This window comes from Oculina patagonica, chromosome 8, assembly GCF_052425735.1.
Source record: "Oculina patagonica isolate OP01 chromosome 8, crgOcupat, whole genome shotgun sequence".
NCBI classification, from domain to species: domain Eukaryota; kingdom Metazoa; phylum Cnidaria; class Anthozoa; order Scleractinia; family Oculinidae; genus Oculina; species Oculina patagonica.
Window position 1 is genome coordinate 33,906,615 of NC_135765.1, and position 24,137 is coordinate 33,930,751.

The 24,137-nt window shown below is 37.4% G+C and overlaps 1 protein-coding gene, 1 long non-coding RNA gene and 1 pseudogene across 3 annotated transcripts; 1 reads left to right on the top strand and 2 right to left on the bottom strand.

Moving 5' to 3' along the window:
* Positions 1–35: 35 nt before the first annotated feature.
* On the bottom strand, positions 36–8,308 carry LOC144662120 (uncharacterized). The gene is made up of 9 exons (XM_078522861.1): positions 8,077–8,308; positions 6,877–6,998; positions 3,809–3,922; positions 3,656–3,727; positions 3,247–3,315; positions 2,909–3,059; positions 2,075–2,437; positions 1,673–1,726; positions 36–1,110 (listed from the first exon to the last, which is right to left on the bottom strand). The coding sequence occupies exons 1-9, from the start codon at positions 8,210–8,212 to the stop codon at positions 788–790; spliced, it is 1,404 nt and encodes a 467-aa protein (XP_078378987.1). The 5' UTR covers positions 8,213–8,308; the 3' UTR covers positions 36–787.
* A 1,088-nt stretch (positions 8,309–9,396) lies between these two features.
* LOC144662062 (TWiK family of potassium channels protein 7-like) lies at positions 9,397–20,130 on the top strand (annotated as a pseudogene). Its single transcript, XR_013572388.1, has 7 exons — positions 9,397–9,498; positions 9,792–9,843; positions 13,033–13,911; positions 15,802–16,000; positions 16,714–16,906; positions 18,076–18,269; positions 18,888–20,130. The product of XR_013572388.1 is annotated as a TWiK family of potassium channels protein 7-like (transcript).
* A 637-nt stretch (positions 20,131–20,767) lies between these two features.
* Positions 20,768–23,487, bottom strand: LOC144662063 (uncharacterized). The gene is made up of 2 exons (XR_013572389.1): positions 23,004–23,487; positions 20,768–22,384 (listed from the first exon to the last, which is right to left on the bottom strand). It is a non-coding gene; the product is annotated as an uncharacterized LOC144662063 (long non-coding RNA).
* Between the last annotated feature and the right edge of the window lie 650 nt (positions 23,488–24,137).

A 24,137-nucleotide genomic window follows, 5' to 3' on the forward strand; every position in this document is an offset into this window, starting at 1 on the left:
TGTACAATATAGAGTTTGTATCAGCTATAAATTTTGTAATAATTAATAATTGTTTAATAATTCAATTTTAATTCATATTCCCACATGTTTGTTTCCTGGGTGCTAGAGTCTTTTCCCGTCCATTTTCTGGTTATGAGCAGTGACTTTAGTCAAGTCCACTCTTTTACAGTTGATTCTACCTCATGCATAAGGGGTTGGTATTTATTATTTATGATCTTATTAAAATATCATTTATACATGGATCTGTTCATAATTCAAAATATTATAATTTGCAAGTCACTTAATATAAAAAATCTAGCCACATCATTTTAGAAACATTTTGTGCAACATTAATTTCAAATTTGATAAAAATATTATGTACAAGCTACCCAGCATACAAGAACCCATTCTCACACATGCCATGGGCAGTCCCCTTAACAGCGAATATTTGAGTCGTAATGTATTGTGTGTTAAAGAACTGTAAGAGGCAAAAAATTACGAAGACTAAACAACAATATTATAAAGTATAGTTTGAAATTTAGATACTCCTAATTCTACATTCATATATTTCCATTACAAAATGAATTTGAATTTCCCTTTCATTTATTTTTTTGGTATTCGCCACTGGCAACCTTTCTTAAGGAAATAGATTTCTTCTTTAGTACATAATATACAGCAGCTACAGTATAGCCTAATCTCTATGTAGAAAAATACAATCTCACAATTAATAGAAAAATATTTTCAACTTCCTTACTACAGTAAAAACTTCTCTATTTACCGGTATATATTAACCTTTATTTTAATACATTCAATTAATGAGATCAACATAACTTGCAGGCTCATTCTCTTCTGTAAAGACATCCTCTGCCGAGGGCCCTCTCTCTAGTTGGTGATAGTAGTTCTTGCTTGATGACCGAGTCACACTGTTGTCCCGTCTTCCGACCTCATTAATTGCTCCATCACTCAAAACTTTACAAAGCATCTTGTTCCTTCTTTCAAAGAATGAGCCATCAGTGATAGGCTCTGTATATCCCTCGCTGTCAGAATCTGAGGAATCACTTGATATGTTTGTCCTTGCATACCAGATCTTTCCAGACGACTGCTGTGAATTCATGTTTGATGGAGCTGAAACTAACACAAGTTAGATCAAAAGAACTCGATAAGTAATTTGTAGATCTATTACCATAAAGTCCATAAACACTCTACTAAGTCTCCTCTTCCTGGGGGTATTCATTTTCAGACCTTATAGGGGAAGGGGGGTCTTTTTGAAAGTTGGGAAATTTGAATTAAACCCCTGAAGGCAGACCAATCTGGGTGCTTATTAAGAGCAGTCTCAGTGTGTGTACCTAAGTCTGGTATTCTAGAACCTTCCTTGTGTCACCTTGTCCTAGTTAACATGCAAAAACTGGCAACTAATTTGTCAAACAATCTGTGAAGTGCAATTTAGCTTTCCATATTTTTTTTATGGGTGGAAAGAAGCACTATCAAATCAAGTGTCTTTCCCAAGTTACAATGACCCTAGCTTGCAGACTGGATTGAAACCTGTTGAACCAGAACACTAACCATTCAGCCACCATGGCTCACAAAATATGTACGAGAAAAATTAAGAAATGTTTTAATGACCTTCAGGAAATACTGTCTATCATCCCAATAAATTTTTGGTCTGACAATTTTCTACTGACTGTTGACTTACTTTTCCTCCCTGCATTCTCCTTTGCTGAATTTGTTCGGAAAACAACCTGTTTTGCTGCAAATCAATTTAAAAAATATTCAATAGTCAGCTAATGTACCACTATTTTTCAGTCTTATTATCATCTACAGTCACTGTGGTTGCAAATGGGATCCTGGTAGTTGTCTATAGGCTTAAATGTGACACTAAGGTACTGTAGAATTATTTTTGTTCCTTCTAAGTTGTAGTACTATGAGGGAGAATTTGTTCAGCTAGCAAAGCCATTTACAATTATCATTTTCAAAATTCTTGTGACTGGTCTGAGCAATGACACAATACTGTATTGAGAAATTTTATTCTGATCATTCTAGGGGTGTCCAGCTCCTGTACACAGGCTAACCAACCCTACAAATGTACACAGCTTACCATGTTTTGGTAGAGGTGGTGGCGGTGAAGTGGGAGGCGGCCTCAGATCATTCAACGACAATGGCCTCCTAAGATTTGGGTCCACAAGTACATTCCCGTTAGCTTTCAGATGTTGATGTGGCAAGGGCTGAGGAGCTCGCATAGCTTTGGGATTTCTTGCATTTCCTTTGGATGACTTGTGTTCTGGTGAAGGCGTTAGATCAGCGTAATGGTATTTAGCACTGTCTTGCTTGACTGGTGCAGATACTGCGTACAAGTAAGGTTGGGGGGACTGTGCCAGTGCCGCTAACTGGGCAGATATCTCAGGATCAATGTGAATATCTCTTGCAAGATCATTTACAATGCTTCTTGTTTGACCAGCACCTGAAAGTATAAAATATTAAGTAAATTATATGGAACTTATCAAACTTAGGTAAACAAAAGTAGAGTCTGCATTCAAGCCTAGTGGTCTATCAGGCTGGAGCTTATCCTTGTTTCAGTAGCACAAAGTGACTATAAGAATTTTAACTCCCCCCTGGATGGGATGTTAGCCCATTGGCCATGGGATGTTAGCCCAGTGGGTTCTCATCCCCACTCCCACAGCATTAAATTTACCAGTACCCATTTAAACCCCTGGGTGGAGAGAGGCACTGTGAGAGTAAAGTGTCTTGCCCAAGAACACAACACAATGACGACCCGTCAACCCATGTGTTGTTCGGCAAGACACTTAACTCTGCTTCACAGAGCCTCTCTTCACTGTGAGGGGCACAAGACCACTATTAATATAACTTATGCCATTTTTTATTAAATGAGACAACTTTTTAGCCAGGTTAATTTCACTTGTCCAGAACATACCATGAAAAACCTTGCTTTCTGTGAGTTGAGTTGGTGTGTCTGTAACAAGATCGGCCAGTTTTTTGTATGCTCCAGCAACCAGTAAAGTTTTGGAAGCCCACTGCTGAAGACCGTCAGAAATTCTGCCTAAGGAATCCCTCAGTTTACGTGCCTGTAAAAAAATGCTTTGTAATTCAACGAGCATATAGCCACGTACATGTACTTATGCCTTACTTAATGTCAAATGTATGATGGTGATGATGATGATAAATATTTCCCTTAAGCTAGCTATAGGGAAGGCTGCATTTTAAAAGGTGTACCTGACTGTAGTTTCAACTAGGGAGCAAGAATATCATTACCTTAAAAATCTCATGCTTGGTTGTTTTCACCTCTAGCTCAGCCTGCTCCTGTTCAGCCTGGGAAATAACCTGTAGTATAGTATTAGAAAAAGGCAAAACACAAATTAGGTTAATTGTGGGCATGGCGGCCCAAGCTTAATAGATCCCTAAAAGATACTATAGTGACTTTTTGCTGACTGTATCAATATAGACTGCTAGTTGACACAGTATGGCGGCGGCATTTTATTTCTTTATGTACCACTCTAAGCAGTCTGTCCTAAACACAAGAGGACAAGAGGAGCAATCCTGTCCCTTTCATGTGGGACCCCCCCCCCCCTGGAAAGCTGGTGGATGATTCAAGGGATGTTGAACAGTTTTGCTGGCTATTAATAATAAGATTTATTAACCAGTACTGTAATTAATACATTACCTCAACCATTTCATTTGACATTGTCCTAGGTCTTCCTCCATCACAGTGACTTTTTCTCTTGTTCTGATCTAACTAAAGATGAAACAGTATAATTGGCAGCAATGAGAAACTGAAAACACAAAAATTATTAATATAATTATTAACTGCAGGTACCTGCTTCTGAAGTCTGTTCATTTTTGCTGCATGCATGGCTTCCCTCTTTCGTGCGTCATCCAAGACACGCTCTTGTTGAAGTACCTCTTTAAAACTTTTCCGGTATTTATGATACTGCAATGCAAATGACAAGAAAACAATAATAAATCATGATTATTCCATAATTCCAAATAACTTTTCTTAAATATATAAACTACATGATACATATTGGCTGCAGTCACATCTAGACTACTAACTATAGTTAAGGCGGCGTTAACTATAGTTAGCTATTTCGGTAATGTGACCGCTTCTCTGTTCACCCAAACTATAGTTAGAAAATTTACGCCTCGCTGATCCAAAACAATACAGACTAAATATAGTTATACCCAAGCAAGGTTTATGGGTAAGTCTTAAGTTTGCAAACGAAAAACCAATCAGAATGTGACAGCTAGTTCTTTCCGCACGTGCAAAATGAACATTCATATGCAAAACAAAGCGTGAAGGGAAAGAAAAAAGAAAAACAACATGCCAAGAAATTACATATCACCAATGTTAGCAAAAATAAAGCTTGAATTCCTCGGCTTCTAGCATCCTTACTTAATTTTATTTTCTTCAATGCCAAGATGCCGTGCAAAAATAGAATAAATAGAGGAACATCAACTAGACACATATCAACAACAAGGGCTGTCATGAACTAGTTTAAATTCGAAATCATTCAAAAGCTAATCAGAACTAACTATAGTTAACTGCATTGGTGTGACCGCAAAGACGACCAAAAGCACTAACTATAGTTAGGTATGATGTCACATAACTTGAGACTAACTATAGTTAAACTTTAGTTACGTCATAGATGTGACTGCAGCCATTATAGAGGGGGGAAATAAAATGGATACCAACCACCTTTCATTACTGGGCTATTAACATTTGGTACTTCCCAGCCAAGCAGCAAGTACCAGCCTGATTTTTTGGATCATTATACAAGTCTATTTTGTGGAAAAGTATGAATCGTGTGACCAATGTAATCCTAAGTAATGCTATGGAAGCTTATCCTGGTTTCTGTAGCATTAATGGATTAGGAATATTTCTACTACCCCTGGATGGGAGTAGAAATGAATCAATGAAGGATTACCGCCTGGCAGCATAATTTCGCCAATACAGATTTATACACCTGGGTGAAGAGAGGCACTATGAGAGTAAAGTGTCTTGCCCAAGAACACAACATGTGCAACAACCCTGGCTAAGGCTCAAACCTGGACCGCTTGATCCAGCACCCTACCCATAAGGCCACTGTGCCCCCGACTAAGGAAAATGCTAAAATATAAACTATATGTAAGAGGTTATCACTCATTCGCTACAAATCTTTGTAGCGAAGGCAACGGCAAACCTTCTTCATTGTTATACGTGACCATATTAGCATTATACCAATGACTAAATGGCATAACGAACCTGACAAGCCACGAATTAAAATTAAAATGCATGTTACCTCAAAAAGAAACAAAAGTTATATTTAAGAAAAACATTTAAGTTACACGGAAATAATGATTATCCCTTATCACATAGTCAATTCATCCACTGGGAAAAAGCTGACAAAACCTCAGGCATCCTGTATCAATGACTGTTTAATATATATACTGTATAATTTATACTAGTTATGCAACGCTTTTGAGTTTTTTATGATTCTCTTTTTTTTTTTTTTTTCCGGGTTGGGGTTATAAAAAAAAAATATTTTTTTTTGTTTATGTTGATACGCAATACAGATGATAATCATGTTGTGTCTCCGATCAAGAGTTATTTTTCACACAATAGCCTGGTGAGGGGGGTATTCCCTTTATATGGGCTATATGCTATGTATGTTCCGCAGGATAGGCAGGGCTCACCAAAACCCCCATCCGGTCGTCCAGGGACAAGTAGATTTTCCTGTCGGGCAAGTGACTTTTCATGCTCACTTGCCAGATGGGCAAGGGCCCAGGCAAACCATCAATTAACTCGCTTAATTATTTCTAAATCAACGATTTTGAAACAAAGCAGTACATTTTTTGGCCTACTTGTCAAGGGTTATCAAAGGTTATAAATGAACTTTACAAAAACTAAAGGATGCTTATCATAAAAAAAAACACGCAGGCTACTTTGAACAAGGCTTCAGGACAGTGATAAATTCACCGTTTGCAAGCCTTTAATAAGACCTTCACTTTTGGGTCTTATTTTCAATAATATCAGCCACCCAAAACAAATAGGGTCACAATTTCCCTGGTTGTTCTTGCTATCATTCCAAGAAATATGGGCTTCAAACTTCCATGTTTTGCAGATGTTTAAAAATCACCCTATAATGTATTGCAAACCCCAAAAACTGTTGAACTGTACGTCATTTATCCATCATGGATTGTGTCTCTAGTAAGATTCTCCAACAAGTTCGTAACTTTGAAGCCAAAAATGCCAAACTGAAGGCCCAACCCAGTTTCTGATTTTCTTTGTTTTTGTTTTTTTTGTTTTTTTGTTTTTTTTTTTTTTGGGGGGGGGGGGGGGGGGGGGGGTCATGAATTATTAATAAGCTTAAAAAGGAGAAAAGATAAGATAAGATAAGAGAACTTTATTTATACACGGTTTTTCCATCAGTCTATTTAAGTTACTTGACTATCTACCTATCTAACTAACTACAAAAATTTAATAACGACAAATTCAAATTTGAGAGTTACTTGCCCCATGGGCAAGCTGGAATTCAAGTTTTTGTCGAGCCCCGATAGGGTATGGTTTTTGAGGTTCTCAGTCCTTACATCCGCTTTTAGTGTTGCGTGCATAGCAACTTTCTATCGACGTCCATCCTTTGACGTGTTAAACAAACAACATAGATCGAAATTCACCAATCAGTCAGCCCACTAGCATGACCTTCTGAATTTGTGGGCTCATCTGCATGAAACCAACACCGGTATGTATCCGTTTTGATTGGCTCATTTCAAAGAGCACATCGAAAGACGATGTCGATAGATGGATGTAGAAAGATAGCTATGCACGTAACACTGAAAGCGGGTGTCAAAGGGTATCATTTTGGTGACATTCTTTGAGCTCAGGATATGGACATTTCATGTTAATACCTCTTCAGTGAAATCTTTCATCAGATGTGTCCACATACTGGACACTTCAAACACCTTGCTGAACACATCCTGCAGAGCAAGATTCTCTTCACTCTTGGCCCATTTTAACATTGCTATGGATGCTGTTGAAAAAAAATTATAAAAAAATGATTCTCCTTAAAATATCAACACATTTACACTACAGGTTTGTCATTAACACTGTCAATACAATAAGTTTTCAAGAGCTTATTTCGATCAAAATACAAAAAGGTAGCTACGGAAGCTACGGAAGTTGTATCCTTTTGAAATTGTCACGAGTAAAGTTTGTATTGATCGTTTTGCAAAAAAACTCTTCGCTATAGATCAGATGCTCTCTCGCCACATTGTCCTTCAGGCTAAAGAAGAACTACTTTGACATGTATGCTGAAATGATTTTGGCTATGATACATTCGACGGAAAATAAATTTGTACTGATATTTTATGTTCTGTGCAAAATGTGTTTTCGGGGTTGTCGTTTTTTATTTCTTTGTTTCTTTGGGAGCAAAGTGTCCGTGTGATCAGAGAATAATGATCTAATTTTAGATTTTCCCAAACAAATGCACCCTAAATATCTGTGAGGTCTAGGTCTATTTAAATTGTAGATTCTGTTTCATTGACCCCAGAAATATTAATCATAATGCATTATTCCTAGTGAATCAAATTTGAACCAAAAAAGGAGAATACTCTTTAAGATGACAATATCAGGAGATGCACTCAAGTGTATTTTATGTAACAGCTATATAAAGAGAAATTCTGTATTGTAACACCACCACCACCCCCTCCCCTCCCCCTAAGAAACCTACATTTGAAGCAACCGGCCAAAAAAATCGTAGTCGAATGTGTTCGGACGGAAGGGTTTCGCAAGAAAAATCGGCTATGTTACTTCCAACTGATCATGAATTCGAACAGAGATGGCAATGAGTTCACAACAATACAATAATACAACAATACAACGGCAGCAATATAAGTTTAAATTCATAACTTTTTTGTACCCAAGTTAGTTCCCTACTGGGACAGTTTCTTGTTTTCAGTTCAAAGCATTGCTAGAGTTTCGGTTGCGGTATTTTTCGAAACAAAAGAAAGATCCTTTAAAAGAAAAAGCCTTTTTCTCTCGGATTTCATACAGTCAGTTATTGAACGTAAAGACTGTAGCTACATGTATCAATATAAAATTTTACCCACCGTCCGCTTTCGCAAGGACCACTTTTTGAAAATTCTCGTAGACAACCTTCTCGTCAAAGATGAGCAATCCAAGCGATCCGTGCCCATCTCTGGAATTTTTAACCTTGTGAGCAGCTCGACGGAATATTCTCGCCATTGATGCGTCTTGGATTTGCAGAGAAAATGGGGCAAATATTTAACAATATTTTCTTGCTTACTGTTCACTTACTTCTCGAGTTGTGCAGTGTTTGGCGGAAATGTCGGCGGAAATAGAGCCTGCGCACTAATTTATACCCAGTCTCCTTTGCTTAAAGGTCAAGTGCCCGGCCGGAAGTATAAATACAAGAGCCAAGGCAGGGCCGGAAGGGAGGGAACACGTGACGTATATTATTACTTTTTTCCTACCACAAACTGGACGCAATAAAACAACCACAACTCGTAGAAAAGCAAATAACCGGCGACAAATGCACTTGGTTTATTCCGCATCATAGTGTATATAAAACATGAACAAGTTTTCAGGAATTTTACACAGATTGTTATTAAAGCAGTGATGCAACATTTTCGCAGACTGGTTAATTTAGGAATCATGCAGTAGGAAGGGGAATTCCCAAATTCTCCACCTCACTCCCCGTTTTAGCTCTGTAGTAATACAGAGAATCTTGAGTGCATATGGACCCTTCAGCCTCCCGTCTCGGGCTCCCTGAGGGCGTGTTTTTAATGCTGGCCACAAGCGCATTTTAATGGAAGTGGCGAATGAGGTAAACATTTTCGTTTTGAAAAGTACTACAATATCTAAAGTGATAATTGTCATCATAATCACATGATATATCTGCCTGCTTCCTGTAATAAAGAGCCCTAATATCATCATGATATCCTGTCTCACTTCACAGGTGAAACTGTAATATTATACTTTTTCCCCAAAATAACCTTCTGTAAATTTCAAGGGGCTTATCTGTAAAGAGTTTTGTGTATCAAGAGTTTTTGGGCTTAAATTAGAAAACACCACAGAAGGACCGGGCAGAAGGGGTGTTTCAATCTTATTTCTGGATCCCAAATTTTGCGCCAAACCAAGTGAGCGGAGGGCGATCATAACGCCTGGGAACTAGCAAGGCTGGCGTGTAAACAATACTGTCTAATGGTCGTTCTTGATTTGACATCATCTAAGGCATTTGATTCTTTAATTTCTCACCTAATAACACCTGAGCCTGTTCATGCCAAAGCAACCGGCCGCGATAAGTTATCGTCGGACTGTTGTCGAGACTATCTTCGTGACGTCTTCGGAGTCATTCGTTTGCTCGGCAGCAAACACACCGAAAACAATGTCTCTTCAGCTGAATATACTTCCCAAATGTTGTATACAAAAGGATGGCCGACATGTGAAGTGAAAGAGAAATCAGTCTGTTGTTTAATTTACTTCAGCGCTAACTTGACTGACTTTCTCAGGTAACGTGTGATCATTTAAATAATTCTATGATTTTGCCTTTTAATTTCTGGGGCCGGAATTACATGTATACCCGAAAATGAGGGCAACATAACACTGAAGAAGCATACAACTTAACTAGAATGTCTGTTTGGAAAAAAACTCGCAGTTGGTCCCTCTGCTACTTATTATTTAACAGCGATGTAAATATGTATCGCCTTTGGGTTAGGATAGTGCAAAATATTGGTCTGATTAGCTTGGAAAATAAGATTATAACGTACTGAAATGCATTACATGTGCCCATTTTCGATTCCAGATAAATGATACAGTGACATCTTTGCAGATAAATCAAACACAGAATATTCTGGGTGAGTCAATAGATTTTTGTGACTTTAGTGAAAAACCAATTTTAATTTTACATAGATGGCATTTTATGCCACGTTTTAGTTTGCATGCATGTATCACTCTTCATACAGAATATCGATGAAAATTACCGTTTATTTTAGTTTTATTTAGCGCAGCGAAAAGAGTGGACATTTAGAAAAGAATGATCTTATTATGTAGGTTTATTTTGCAAGATATGTTTTTCGTGCACTATGAAATTGCTTTTTTCTTTCTCAGCTGAACTAACAAAATTGGCACCCATTATATTTTTCTATTTATTCAAAGCTTTTTTGGGCCGATTTTATTTTCTAGTAAAAGAAATCATCTTATTTATTTGTCTCCAGTGAAACGTTGCTTCAACTCAGTACAATATTTCAGTTAAAAGTTATTATGCTTCCTGAACAAATATCATTATCAAAATTCATGCAGGCATTTTATTTTGTCGTATGAGATAATAAATAGCTCTGGAGCAACATTTTCTTGCCATGGAAACAGTCCACGCGTTAATTTGCTTAGAAAGTGCGCACGCAAAGTAAAAAATCTTCCGTACAGAATGAGTTTAGTTGACACGTATTGTGCCGGCATAATGTGGGGCATATACATAAGCACAAGCACAAGGCATTATGCCGCAAAACAGTGTTATTTAGCGGCATAACAGTGTTATTTATAACGCAAGAGATTAATGTATAATGCGAGATTAATAGTGCAATTTTGCAGCAAAACAGAAAATTTCGTACATGTTTGGTATATAACCTTTGTCGTTTGACGGGAACTGGATAATCCTAGTAAAATATCATTTGTTAGCGGGGAAAAAGCCTCTTGTTAGTATTACATCTCACTGCTTTTTCAAGCGGCTGTTCTGGTTCTAGGCCTGTTTTTTCTTTTTATATTACTCTGCAGAAGTTAAAACACTATTTTGGACCTCCATTGGCAAAAAGTTTTGATACTTTTTCGGTCTAGAATGAAATAATTATATGGATTAAATGCTGTAAAAATTTAAGACACGAAGCGAAAGTTATTAATGGAAGAAGGCCATTAACTTTGGGTGGATTTTTGTCTCACACGTCCGTGATTGGTGGAAACGTACCACGTGGGATGCTTAGTCAGTTACTCAACCCGGCATTTTTAACCTAGTGGTTATTTCGGGTTGCCAGAACCCCTTATCTCTAGCAATATATTTTTTATATAATAATTCTGTAATTTAATGATAAGGAAATAAAGAGGATGTTGTTGTCTCACAAGTTGTTGACATTTCTCGCTCCGATTGGTTTTCCAGCATCACAAGCAATTTAAGGTCTAACACACCAAGGGACATCTCGCAGTGTCATGCAGAAGGGACAAATCAAAAAAATGAAGCGGGGACTTTGTTGTAGCGACAAGTACCCTGAAATCAGCGCACGCCTGGGAACGTCTCGCTGTTATACTAGTCTCCGCTACATTTTCTGTGTGTGTACATACTGTTGTGGATTTCTGCTACATGTCCCTGTGAAATGTCCTTGCAAATGTCCCATTCGCGTGCTAGCACCTTGAAAGCTAAAGACAAAACAAACGCACGTCCAATTCAGTGGCATGTGGCAATTTTGACTTCTCTTGCGTGACCACCATTCAGGTTTTACTATTTTGATTGGTTAAAATGATGTTAAAACCAACACATAGATGTCGAAATAATTAACGGTTAAGTGACGGTTCGCCGAGTTGTTTGTTTTAAAACAACATTAGCTAATATTTAGATTGTTCAAAATGTTTCTGCAAACATTGAATTATCCTGAAGAAAAAAGCATCGTCGGAAACATCGTCGGAAATTGTGAGTAAAACTTTACACTTTATACTAATTCTTTAACTAACTGTTTCGATTTTCAATCTTTCCCCCCAGATTTTTACTGAAAAGAATCTAACCCTGACTGACGCTTTGTCATTGCTATCTTCCACTTTTTTATTTAAGAGAACGCAACGATATTTAAATTATCGCAGTGAAATAAGGTTAAATTTTAAAAATTCAAAGTTCGTGATTGTTTAAAGTTTATGACAGGGAATGAAGTTATATTCTGATTTTATCCCATCAACTTGAGTTTGCAACAATAGTCACGGCATTGCTACGCAGACTGTTAATAAACTTAGCATTTAAAGGAGCAAAATTCAAGCTTGTCTATTTTTAGCCACCTGTTTGGCGCGAAAAATATCAGCATTTTCGCGCTTTTTTTCTTACCGAAAGTATTCAACAAATATGTTAAATAAATCAACCTTATCAATATTCTATGTTTAAAAACAAACAAGTGGGTTTGCTAAAATAATCAGACTGCTCGTTCTCAGTTGATAGTTGGTTCTCTGTCAACTATGAGCCGAGAGAAACCTCGGAGCCGATCGCGAGAGAAACCTCGACGGCCGTTTGAGTCTAATCAGTCCCTATAAATAAGTTTTTGCGAATGGTTTTTGAACTGGAAAGAAATGTATCTCTAATATAAATACTGGACACCCAGCGATCGGAGATTTTGTCTGAGAGTTCTCTTGATCATCGACATTTGAAGCATTAAATATATCTTATTCACTGACAAATAATTTTAAAATCCTCCTGCCCTCTACCCACCCATCCCCACTTTTTTTGCACCTGTCCCAGAATTGGACAACGTTAAATCATAGAAAGTCTGAAAGAAAACATATTTTAATATTTTAAAATAAGCAACGATCGTTAATTTTTATTTTCTGTTGATGCTTGAGAGCTTATTGAAAGGTAAAATGACATTGCAATAAATTGGCGCTTTGATTATAATGTTGATGATTTTAATTAAAGTACAGAACACAAATTGAAAAACTCACATTAGTCACCTTTCGGAGAATATGGAATTGTGACTATATTTGTGTGAATAAACGTTACGAGCTGTTAATTAATTGCAAATCACTTCCCATTGTGTTTACAACCAAACATTATTATCATAAATTGCCGTGACGGTGGCAAACAAGAAGTTTATCCAGAGTACAATTTTTTTGGACCCCAAATTCATAATTTGCTGTTCGTGATAAAATTGTGCGTCAAGCTCTAGGTGAACTACGCGCGCGGGCGAAATTTATACTTGATACACAAAACACTTTATTGCTATAAATTGGCATATGTTATTGCTTTGCTTGTGTTTGCATTTGATAATAAATTTGAATTCGTAATTATCTCTTCCTCGCAGGATTCCATGCGGAGGTTGGTGAGACAGAAAGCTAGAGAATGAACATAACGTTCGAAAAAAACTCGCCGGAGCTAGAATGCTAAGGAGGAAAGTCTTCAAGTGTGAAACGAATTTCGTCGACTGGATTTCGTTTCATGGATACATTCTTGATGTGAAGGAGCGAGGCGCCAAGCAATTGTCCCAGAAATGATTAAGGAGCGCAGATTTGTGAATACTTTATCTGCTCCAATGCGTTTGTGACAACATCGTGGGCTGTGGTTTTTAGGCTCGCTCCAATGGTTTTAAATCTCGAAGGAGTATCTGTATTCACTGCTGTATTTTCAATCATGTGATACAAGTTTGCTTGGAGGTAACGTCCTGAAACAACGTACAATTATCACACGAAAGGGGCAGAACTTCTTGTTAACAGAAATTCAACAGTATTCGCGTTTTAATAATACTGTGCGCTTAATACTCGCCAAATTCGTCGAGTTGTGATACTTAACATAATTTTAGCGTCGGTACGCGAGACAGTTCTTCGTTCAAGTGTCTAGGTCTTCGTTGGTGTACTAACGTATATACGATAAACAAAGATTGAAGATGCCGAAGTTTTTCAAAGGAAAAGACAATGAAGAAGAGGCTGAGGGAGACCGGAAGAAAATTCTTCCAAATATGAATCTTCCGATTATTGACAGAACAAAACTTAAAGGATCCTTGAAGTGTTTGAAATGGATTCAAAAGAAAATTCAGAAGAAAGGTGCCGCCTTTCCACTATTCATGATTCTTCTCAACACAGTTTATTTGACCCTTGGAGGCCTCATCTTTATGGCTGTTGAGAGACAACCTAAAGTGGTCGTAAATACTTCGCAAGAATTGGTGGAAATTTTCGATGTTTTGAAGGTAAGCTTTAAATCTTAGAGCTTGGCGCGCGCGGGCAACTTGCAACGATTTTATTCATCCAGAGCCGTGTAGCAGTGAACAAAACGGATAAAAACATTGTATTACTTGCTAGACATAATTCAAAACCTACGAACTGATTTCTGAGTCATGTATAATTTAATACTTATATGTGTTTTAATTCAGAAAGAAAACACAACAAATGAGGGACGCTTTGGCAGCGCAAAATAACATATTTAAGGAATACCTTTGCAAAGTTTGTATTTCCAAGTAGCTTACAAAACTTTGCGAAAGAGGTCATTTACTACACTTTTAAGTTTTATAACTTGGAGTACGCCAAACAGATTTATATTTTTCTGAAGAGAAATTCCATTAGTGAAAGTCCTAGGCCATCTATTATTAATCAAGCAAACCTTCCGTTACGGTTGTGACCCGGTAGATACGCTTTTTATCTTGCAATCATCTTGCAAAATAACCTCTCTTAAAGTACTTCATAAGAAGTTATTAATAAACGATATGAAGGTAGTTTAAGGAAACTTGTTAGCAAGTTTGAGAGAGCGTGCAGTTCTAAAATTTAACGCTTCATAAACTTATTGATAAAAAGCTTGCAGGATACTTCAAAGTATGCAAATTTTGGTTATCAACTCTTTGTTGATCAATCCCCCATGAGGTTGAAAATTTTCTTTTAATTTTGTCTTTTCAGTCGTTAAATCAGTTAACAAGCTTCTATCATTGGAAAACATTCATTAAAAACAGATAAATCTATGTTATTTCGTTCCCTCGCAACTTTTTATCTTGATGAAAATCTAAGGAAATCTCTTCTCTTTCCTCCTCCTTATGTAAATTTGCGGAATTTAAAACAAAATCGGGCGGCAAAAGAGATGGATCACGATTTGACGTACTTAAGTTTCGCGATGTGACCGCGATAGTTTTCAAACAAGCGTTGAACTACATGTAGTAATTCTTCCTTTAGTAATGTGAATCATCTATTGAGAAGACTAAACTATCTCTCTAATTCACTACCTCTGATTATGTTTTGTGAAGGAAGAGATTCATCAATATTTAACAGATTCAATTAGAACTCATTGAACGAAACCAATATTTCAACAAAGATGTTCCCCACAAAAAAGAGTTCGTTCTACCCAGAAAACATTTGGCCCTTCGCTAAATCGCCAATTTCAGTACTTTTCATCTTGCCCAGCTTCTCGATGGTTAAAAGTGAGAATATTTCGAATTGGGAATTCATTTAACTTGTTTTGCTTATTACAAAGGCACGGTCTTTGGTCTTTTGTTTAAACTTTCTATGGCGAAAATCCTGCCGGTCTTTTAATAGCTTTTTAAACAAAGAAATATTTGGGATTAAAATTCTTTGAATACTTTTACAACAACAAAGGGGTAATAACTAAGAAGGCTTTTATTTTTTTCGATACGCCCTTTTCGGACAATTTATTCCAATCATTCCGTCGTTTACGCCCATTTTGATGACCTAACCGTCATGCTTAGATGATTTGCCTTCTTATATTATCGATACATTGCCGTGCGCTGCAGAGGCAAATTGCCCAATAAGCCAATCAGAACTCAAATAAGAAGCACGTGACCCGATGCAAGCGCGGGAAAATCGCGCACGCTAAATTACCACTATATTTGGTTTCGCATCTGATTGGTTACGTAAGACAAATTTTAGCTGTGATTGGTTATTGGTGCATATTACAAGAGGTGTTCTTTGAACCAATCAAAAATCTAGCAACTCACTGGCAAAACAGATGCGCACCTATTAAACATTGTTCAGAGTGCTGCGTTCTCTCCTATTTCTGTTTTTAAACATTGTCTATTAACTTGTCTGTCTACGCTTTCAGCCAAAAATATTTCCTATATGCTGTTTTCTCTCGTCAGAATTCTGATATTAGTCAGAACGTGTCGCTATCCAGTGGATTGAGTGTCCCTAATTTAGTGAAGAATCTCACATCAAAAGATCTAGAAAAGTTTGAAGAAGTTCTTGCTGGAATAAGCAATCAGCGTACAGCAGCTTCTAAAGCGGAATGGAACATTTATAATTCAATATTCTTCTGTATGACAGTCACAACGACAATCGGTAAGTAACCTAACTTAATATTAACTTAACCTTTACATCTTTGGATGAGAGCTCTAGCGTGTGGCCATCAACTTAATTAACTAATTGACGCAGCTAGCTTTGCTACTTGTAGTACTTTTATTATGCTGTATTACTCTCTTAGCTGTACATAGTGGTTCTTACTTCAAGTCTTCAGCTGATGAACCCTAGTTGTGTGACCACATAAATAGTAGCTGCCAAGTCAAAAATTAGTGTTACTTTTTATTTTGCTGTACAATTGCAAGGTGGTTCTAACTTGTTAGTCTTAAGACAAAACCCTATTGTGTGACCAGTTTGAGAAGTATTTTCCACTGAGTACTATTTATCATGCTGAACAAGGTGGTTCTTACTTGTAAGTCTGTGGATGAGAGCCCTCGTGTGTGACAATTCAAATGAAAGCTATTGAGCAGTACTTTCATGTGGTACTGTTTATTATGCTGCATAAGGAGTATCTAACTTGTGAAGTCTAGTGGACCAAACCCTAGTGTATAACCATTTAAATGAAACGCTATTGAGTAGTATTTTCGTACTGGCACTGTTTATTATGCTGTAAGGAGGTCATGACATTTTGTACAAGGTGGTTCTAACTTTCAAGTCTGCATTAACCCCTTAGTTCACGTGGTACCATTTCAAATTTGACAGTGTTTTCATGCTGGTACTGTTAAGCCCGATGTCGTTCATCTTTTTTTTTCTAGGTTATGGAAACTTGTCCCCAGTAACAACTGGTGGCCGCGTCATTTGCGTCATCTACGCTTTATTAGGAATACCGCTGACACTGGCGCTGCTTGCTATTGTCGGTAAAATCTTGGGTGACTACATCAATGACGCATGCGCATGGCTGCTTAAGTGGTACAGGAAAGTACACAAATCGTATGAATACGAACGAACGTAAGTATATTGTAGTCATGTTCGAATAAGAGCGATTACTGGATGTATAGGAGGCTCACTATAATTATATTCAGTAGATGGTTTACTTCTATTAATTTTTCTCTATAGTTTAATTTTTATTTCTATATTTTTTTTTTTTTTTCTTTCCTTTTTCTTTTTACTATTATTTTTTGTGATATTTTGTACATAGTGTTTAAGCGTTATTTGTTCTGTAATCTACCACCTTAATTAATTGTAAATTTAAAACCAAAACGCCTCTTTTCTACGATATATTTATTTTAAATTAATAAATGGTGTCACCCAACTAGTTTACTTTTTATTATTTTGGATGACCAACAACTGTATGTATTTTAACTTTATTTCTGTCTAACATTTATTTTTTATAATCTAAGTTAAAAATCATTTGTCATTGTCCAAAGGTGATGTATTTTAAAATGGCCGATTTGTGAGATTAATTCTTTCCAACAGTTTTCGCTAAAAGGAAAACTAGCGAAGAGGTTACGCATATACCGATGCTCCAGTTTTCACTTATAATAGTGAGCTGAAAACATAAAGGGACTAGGAGTTTTGCGCTACCCTTTGATGGGATGCAAGTCCATCACAGGAGTACTCCAAATCATTTTGTCAGCTAACACCCTTACAATTTGCTGGGTGGCACATTTATACACCTGCGAGGGAGAGAGGCACTATAAGAGTAAAGTGCCTTGTCCAGGAACTCAACAGAATGAGCCCGGCCGCGCCAGGGCAGGGAACAGGAACCATCTGGAACAAACCAGACGGTCGGAATCGACACGGTTTACACCAACTTTTCAAACCTTGTTATATGTTTACTTATGAGTTTTCGTTTTATCATTTCTTTTATCCCCATTTTACAATACTTTCTTAACTTTGTTGTCCAAAAATCATGTGTCATTACTTGGCAATCTTAAGAGAGTTTTCAATTAAGTGTCGTAAAATCAATCCAAAGTAATACTTTGGCCAATCACAAAAGCACAGATAATTTAGTGAACCAATCAAAAATCGAAGCAAAGTACATGTCGCAGCCGGGGGAAAACGTTCGTGAACATGCGATTGGTTTTGGTTTTACTATTGATTGTTGAGACTGGCGCGAGATTTTTAAACCAATCACGAAGCGTAGTAATGCAAAACTATTTTCGTATTGTTTTCAGAGTCCAAGACGGAGATGATGGTCAAGTGGACGCACCTTTATGGATGGGTTTGTTAATACTCGTGTTATTCACCACTATCATGGCGGGACTGTTTCTGTTGGATAGAGGGATGGGACTTTGGCACCTCGCTGTATTTTCAATACGTTTCGTTTTTGACTATCGGATTTGGTGACGTTGTTCCGGAAAAAGAGGAGGTAAAGTAGTTTATTTTTTCTTTCTGCTTTACAAGTAAGGGAAACAAAACCCAGCTGAAAACAGAACCTTCTCTTTACGAAAATTTTTTGTTTTGCAGTTTTTGTGTTTTTGCAAACCACAAAATTCAAACTTTTTTGGAAAATATCAGCAGCTTCGCCTTTTTAAATTTGGTCATACTTTTTATAAATGGGTCGCTGTCATTTGTGGAGTATCATAAGCTTACTTCAAAATCAAACAGTTGTTACAGTCGGGAGAATAAGTGCCAGTTGATGGCGACATCACTTCTCTGAGAAGTGACTGAGCGAGCCCGCGGTTTTCGTCCCAGAAGTTGCTAAGCAACATGACGAATTTGTAAGCGCATTCTATTATAATTAGGGGGCTCGCGATTGCTTTGGGAGTACTCGTGAGCGCTAGCGCTAGTTTTTGATTGGATAAAATAATTCGGAAATTCTTCGAGAGCTTCAACAAAGATTTGCCAAAACCGGCACTTATTCCCCCGACTGGTTATTGAGTTTCCTATGAGCTAGGTGTTTCTAAGATTTAGCTTTTTGAAATTACCCTAAAATAGACACAGAAGATTTCCTTTTTAACATTACATCTTTTGCCTTGTTTTTCAGCTTGTCTTCGTGAATGTTTTACTGGTATACCTTGGCCTGGCTGTCTTGTCAATCACGCTCAGTATGATCGCTTCTAACATCCATCACCAAATGCAGAAAGCCTCATTTATTGAGAAACTTAAAGACACCGAGATGTCGGATTCTTCTTATGTTGGCTCGGCCGTGGGGGTTGGTGACGAGGAAAGCGGTGATGGCAACGGTAGTAGAGGAAGGAGAGGGTCTGGGGACGACAGCGCAATCGCCACCCAGGACACGAATGGCGGGAAATCCTATGGAAGCACAGAGAGTAGTCCTTAAAATGTTTTCCTTCCGTGTGCTTCATGTCTCTTTGAGAACTAAAAATAGTCAACGTTAGTTATACGAATGTTAATTTTGGTTCGTTGACTTTTTTTCCAAAACCCCAAACAAAAAAAGGTTTCGAAGCTTAGTTAATTATTTAAAATCATTCCAAATGCAACGGTCGACATTTTCCCACAAAATGGGTCACTTAAATGTTAGGATATTTATTCTGGCTAGCTACATCAAATTGTTCTGGCCATTGGCGTGGGGAGATAATTTTGTCTTTAGTTTTACTACAGTCTTTGGAGCGGCGCCTTGTCCAGCTGCGAAATTACAGATATAACAGATAAGCACTTGGTAAAATATTCTTGTCGAATCTGCTCTTTTCTCCTGTATGACGGGAGTGATTTAAAGAGCAACTTTTTTTTATGGAGCGGTCAGCGATGCATTCGTTATTGTAGCTTCAGTGGACATATGACAGTTTTGTAAGGGCAAAAAATGAGGCCCCGACAGTTGTTCACAGAGGTTTATTTTAAAAGGCATCATTTGGCACAAAACAGAACCACGTTTTATCAGCCGTTGGTGCATTGGTGATCTTCCTCAGTCATTGATATCACCAACTCTCAATACAATAGTGATTAGTTTTTTTTACAGGAATAGACATTTTAAGACCTGGTTTAATTTTTAGACTTTCCTTTTTTCAAAGCTTTCTAGGCTACACGAAGGTCTTTTGGGACTACGTTTTAACTATGCCTGACGCATGCGTATTTTATAGCGCAGCGTAATATGCTAAACGGATCAACCGGATCAGCATTATTCTCGACCCCAGATCTTAGGCTTCTGACGTCACATGCGCGAAAGTGCCCTGGAGTCGATTATGGATCAGAATGGACTTGGCTATAAATATTGATGAATTTTAAATTTTACCCAATTACATGCGCCATTGTTATTTGATATTAACTGGCGTGTTGGCATAATCATACAATACATGCGCCAATGTTATTTGATATTAATGGTGTTTTTTGCATTATTATCATTATCATTATTATCGTGATTATATACTATATAGTACGATACAAGTATTACAGTATTATTTCTACTTTTCCTCGTGGAGGTGAATATGTAAATATATTATCCCCAGCCAGAATGATACGGAACATAATTGTCGAAATTTATTTTTGTATCTGGTGAAAGGGTCATCCATTGTTATAAAAACTGTAAATTTTTACGTTGAAATTGTTTACAGGGTGCGAATGTGTAACTGACAAACTAAATATAATGAGACATATTTAATAATGAACAATTTCCTGCAGTATGCAGTGGTGTAGCCATTTGATTATAGTAGGTAGGCTAACTTAAAGAATTAAGTAATACTTAATGAGAGGGATAAGTGATTGTACTGATATTATACTAATTAAAGCACGTTGTACTGTTTGTAATAAGTGTCCTCTATTACTTTGAAATGTCAACGCATAGGTATTTTCCTGGAACAAGACTACGACTAGTCCCAGACCTCTTTCTCTCGTTGTTCGTCGAGCAAGCCTGAACTAAACAAAAAAAAAAAAAAGAGAAAACGCGCGCGCGAACGCGCACGAGAGAAATGAGATGAATGAAAATGCAAGTTTCACGCGCAAGGTCCGGTGGCTTTCCAGAGAACGTCGTCAACTAAAGAGCTTATGTTCTCTAAACTCAAAAATTTCGTCATTTCACCTTGTTGTTTCGCACTGAAAGGACGGTTAAGAAATGTGCTAAGACAAAAGATACAAAACGCACATGCAGAGTCTTTTCTACCCTGTTTCTTGTGTTCTTTTACGATAAAAATGTTAACCATCTGACTAAACGTGCAATTCGTAACGTAGCCTATTCCAGGTTCTCGTTAGTTGAAGGGGAAAGCGAAAAATGCCGGCGAACGAGGAAAAAATGAGGAGGGAAGAAGGCGAGCGCGCGTTTCTCGCTCTCCTGCAACTACAAAGAGCCTGGAACAAGCTATTCGTAATGCAGACTCGTCAATGAACACGTGTTACTGAGAAACCCACAGCGAAATTCTTTACCAGCTTACTTCTTCTTTACAACTTAAAGCTTTTCTTTAATTTGTGGCCTAGTGATGTCAAATGATATTTTCTCCTCGTCCCTAATCTTTTTCTTTTATAAATAAACTTTTGGCTAAGAATTCATGTATTTCTAGCTATCGAAGGGCAGAAAAGCATACGTTGCTAACGACAGCTCGCAGTTTCTGCTTTCTTAGGACAAGACCATGGAAACCGGGAAGTTCTATCCATAAGGGAAGTTAATTTTTGATGACAAACAGGGCAGCACCTTCCCTGGTAACTTCCAATCAGTTCCACAATGTTTAAGCTTTGGAACTGTTTTGCATAAGGACCTGTTATAAGTAATCTTTTTCCTATTAAATTTCTTGTGACAGATACATCGAGCTATAATTGCAATAAGAGAGCTGGCGGGAGAGGTCGTTGAAGTCTAATCGTTTGGTAGCGCTCGGTACGTAGGAAAAATTGGTGGAGAACGAACCTACCAAAAGATATCAATTAATACCAACCCCTTCCGAAGGCCTGTAGGGGGACCTATTCTGTTTCTATGGTAACGCCTTATAAGCGTGGCTGAAAAGGCGCGAAACGGTCTGTCTGAATGTCGACAAATTCTGCCATACTATACGGATCTGCCGAGGCGAAGATCGGTCAAGATTCATAGTAACCCTGCAGTAAATACCAGCAGGTGTTTTCCTCAGGTTATTTTATTTCGAATTCTTGCTTTGTATTATGCACAAAATTTACAGGGAAAAATATACATATATTGCCGGCTATGTACACATGAAATCCATAAATATTCTTTGTTGCGTCCACCTGTTAAGCAATGTATATATTTTGCTTCGCAAGTATTTACAACAAGGATAGCACGTTCACAAAGACTGATCATTTGAAAAAAAATGTCTGTCACGCAGTAGTAGGTGGTCACGCAATCACAGATGGCATTGTGTCGCAGCATCCGGTAGCCACGTGTGACAGCGGAAGTCAGTTAGTCAGCTGAGTGCTGGATGAGTCAGCATCGTACCGTGATTATTTTCCCTGGAAGGCCGTGTATGGATAATTGTTAGATTGCCGGTGTTCTGTCTGGGAAAAAGGTACTCTGCTTTCCAGGCTCTCAGAGGGTTTAGCTTTCCTTCATTTCGTCGAATTCCTGTTCTTCCATATCGTCTGTGTGCGCTATGATAAAAAAATATAAAAAATAAATAAAGAAAATTCCCGAAATGAAACTAAATTTATTTAGAATCGGTCATCAGACATATCAAAACTGAAAATCATTAAGCTTTATACCGAGGAAGTTTTGCTAGCTTTCTGAAATAAAATTCATGGCATGATGTTTTAGTCGAACACGATTCAACTCACGGTTAATGCGGAATTTTTTTTTTTTTTTCAAGAGGACTAAGAGCTACTTAAGAATGTTTTTATCAAATTCCGTAACCTTTAGCCTGCTACACACACCAATTACGACTTTCCGCAAAATACGTAAACGAACTGAATTAACCCTTTGAGTGCTTGTGTGACGTACATGAATATTTTTTTAAATAAACACTTTGGTAACCAAACTGAAAAGTGTTTCCATTTAAATATATTGGCCTTTGTAACTTATGCAAAGAAAAATGCTGACTTAACCCCGTCCAATACAACTCTAAATGAGCAATAAAAATCTTGTAAGTAAGCTTGAAGTTTAATGTAGTTTTCTTTAACTTAGACATAAATCGTGTAATAAATCTTGAATTAGTTTGTACTGTACGTAAAATAAAACTAAAATATAATCATGACTCTTTGATAATATTTTTACCTTTGCTCTTCGGGATGTGGAAATAATCTAGAGGTTGAAATGGAGTCGGGCCAGTACACAGGCAAGCGATGGAAAACGCGATTGCTTGCAATCTCTCTGTATCAGATTTTTTCGCAAGAAGCTGTTCCACTTTTGGGTCGAGGAAACTTTCCATGTCCGTTTGAAAGTTCTTCGGTTTCCTGAGCACTTGATAAAATTCTTGATCAGCTTGCAGTCCGGACGATTGACGGTGAATGAATTGTCAACAATCGAGGGCCAGATATTTATAATCGCTAAAAATTTGGTTTGCTTCTAAAAAAGGATATTCGTTGACGGATAGAGCATCTGAAAGTTACCGCGGAAGTGGCATGGGCAACACCTTTTTCGTATCCCACAGACTGAGTCTGATTGAAGTTTAGATATATTCTTGATTTTATAGTGTCCGGTTTTACAGTAAAATCCCGCGATTCCAACATTATGCATTTTAAAAGAAATTTTTTCTCATTAATTCTGATGTAATAGCTATAATCAATTATTGTAACCTTGGCACGCGCCAGTGAAACAAAATGTTTGCACATTTGATAAGAAGAGAAAATTATAGGTCTCTGAAACCAACTGATTCCTTGTTTGAGACAAAGAAGACTTTAAAAACACATTTACCAGTTTAAAATTGACTTTTTTTTAGAGAATAGTACTTATTCTAGAATAACGTACTTCTATTCTTTTGTTACGCTTGAGCAAAGGTTAGCTAAGTAATTACCCACCCCCTCCCCCATAGAATGTTCGTGTGCCATAAACAGGTCATTAAGTAATTTCTAAGCATCGTCTCAAAAAAATTGTTTTTCTCATTCGCTTACTCGTCGATTCTCCAGAAAAGAAGATTGCTTTGCTTTACAAAATTTAAATTACTGAATGTGTGCTGTGTTTCAGTAATAAGTTTTCCTGGCTCGACTAAACATGACCTTTTTAGGAAAGCACATAGAAAGAAAAATAAAATATCTCAAGGACTCGTCCAAAGGTTGGCTCTTTTACGGAAGTGAATGACTTGACTTAAGAGGGATTTTCCCTTTCAGCACAAGTCACACGCTTACCAGCGAGCCACAGGATTTTAAAATTTGATTTCCGATTATTGTGGGCGGGGGACGAATAGTACCA

Bases quoted from the DNA above. Each gene is read 5' to 3' on its own strand.
- LOC144662120 (XM_078522861.1), bottom strand. From the start codon at position 8,212: ATGGCGAGAATATTCCGTCGAGCTGCTCACAAGGTTAAAAATTCCAGA. The intron at 3,728-3,808 runs GTACCTGCAGTT...TTTCATCTTTAG, and splicing joins TGAACAGACTTCAGAAGCAG to TTAGATCAGAACAAGAGAAA. The intron at 1,727-2,074 runs GTAAGCTGTGTA...ATTGATTTGCAG, and splicing joins ACCACCTCTACCAAAACATG to CAAAACAGGTTGTTTTCCGA.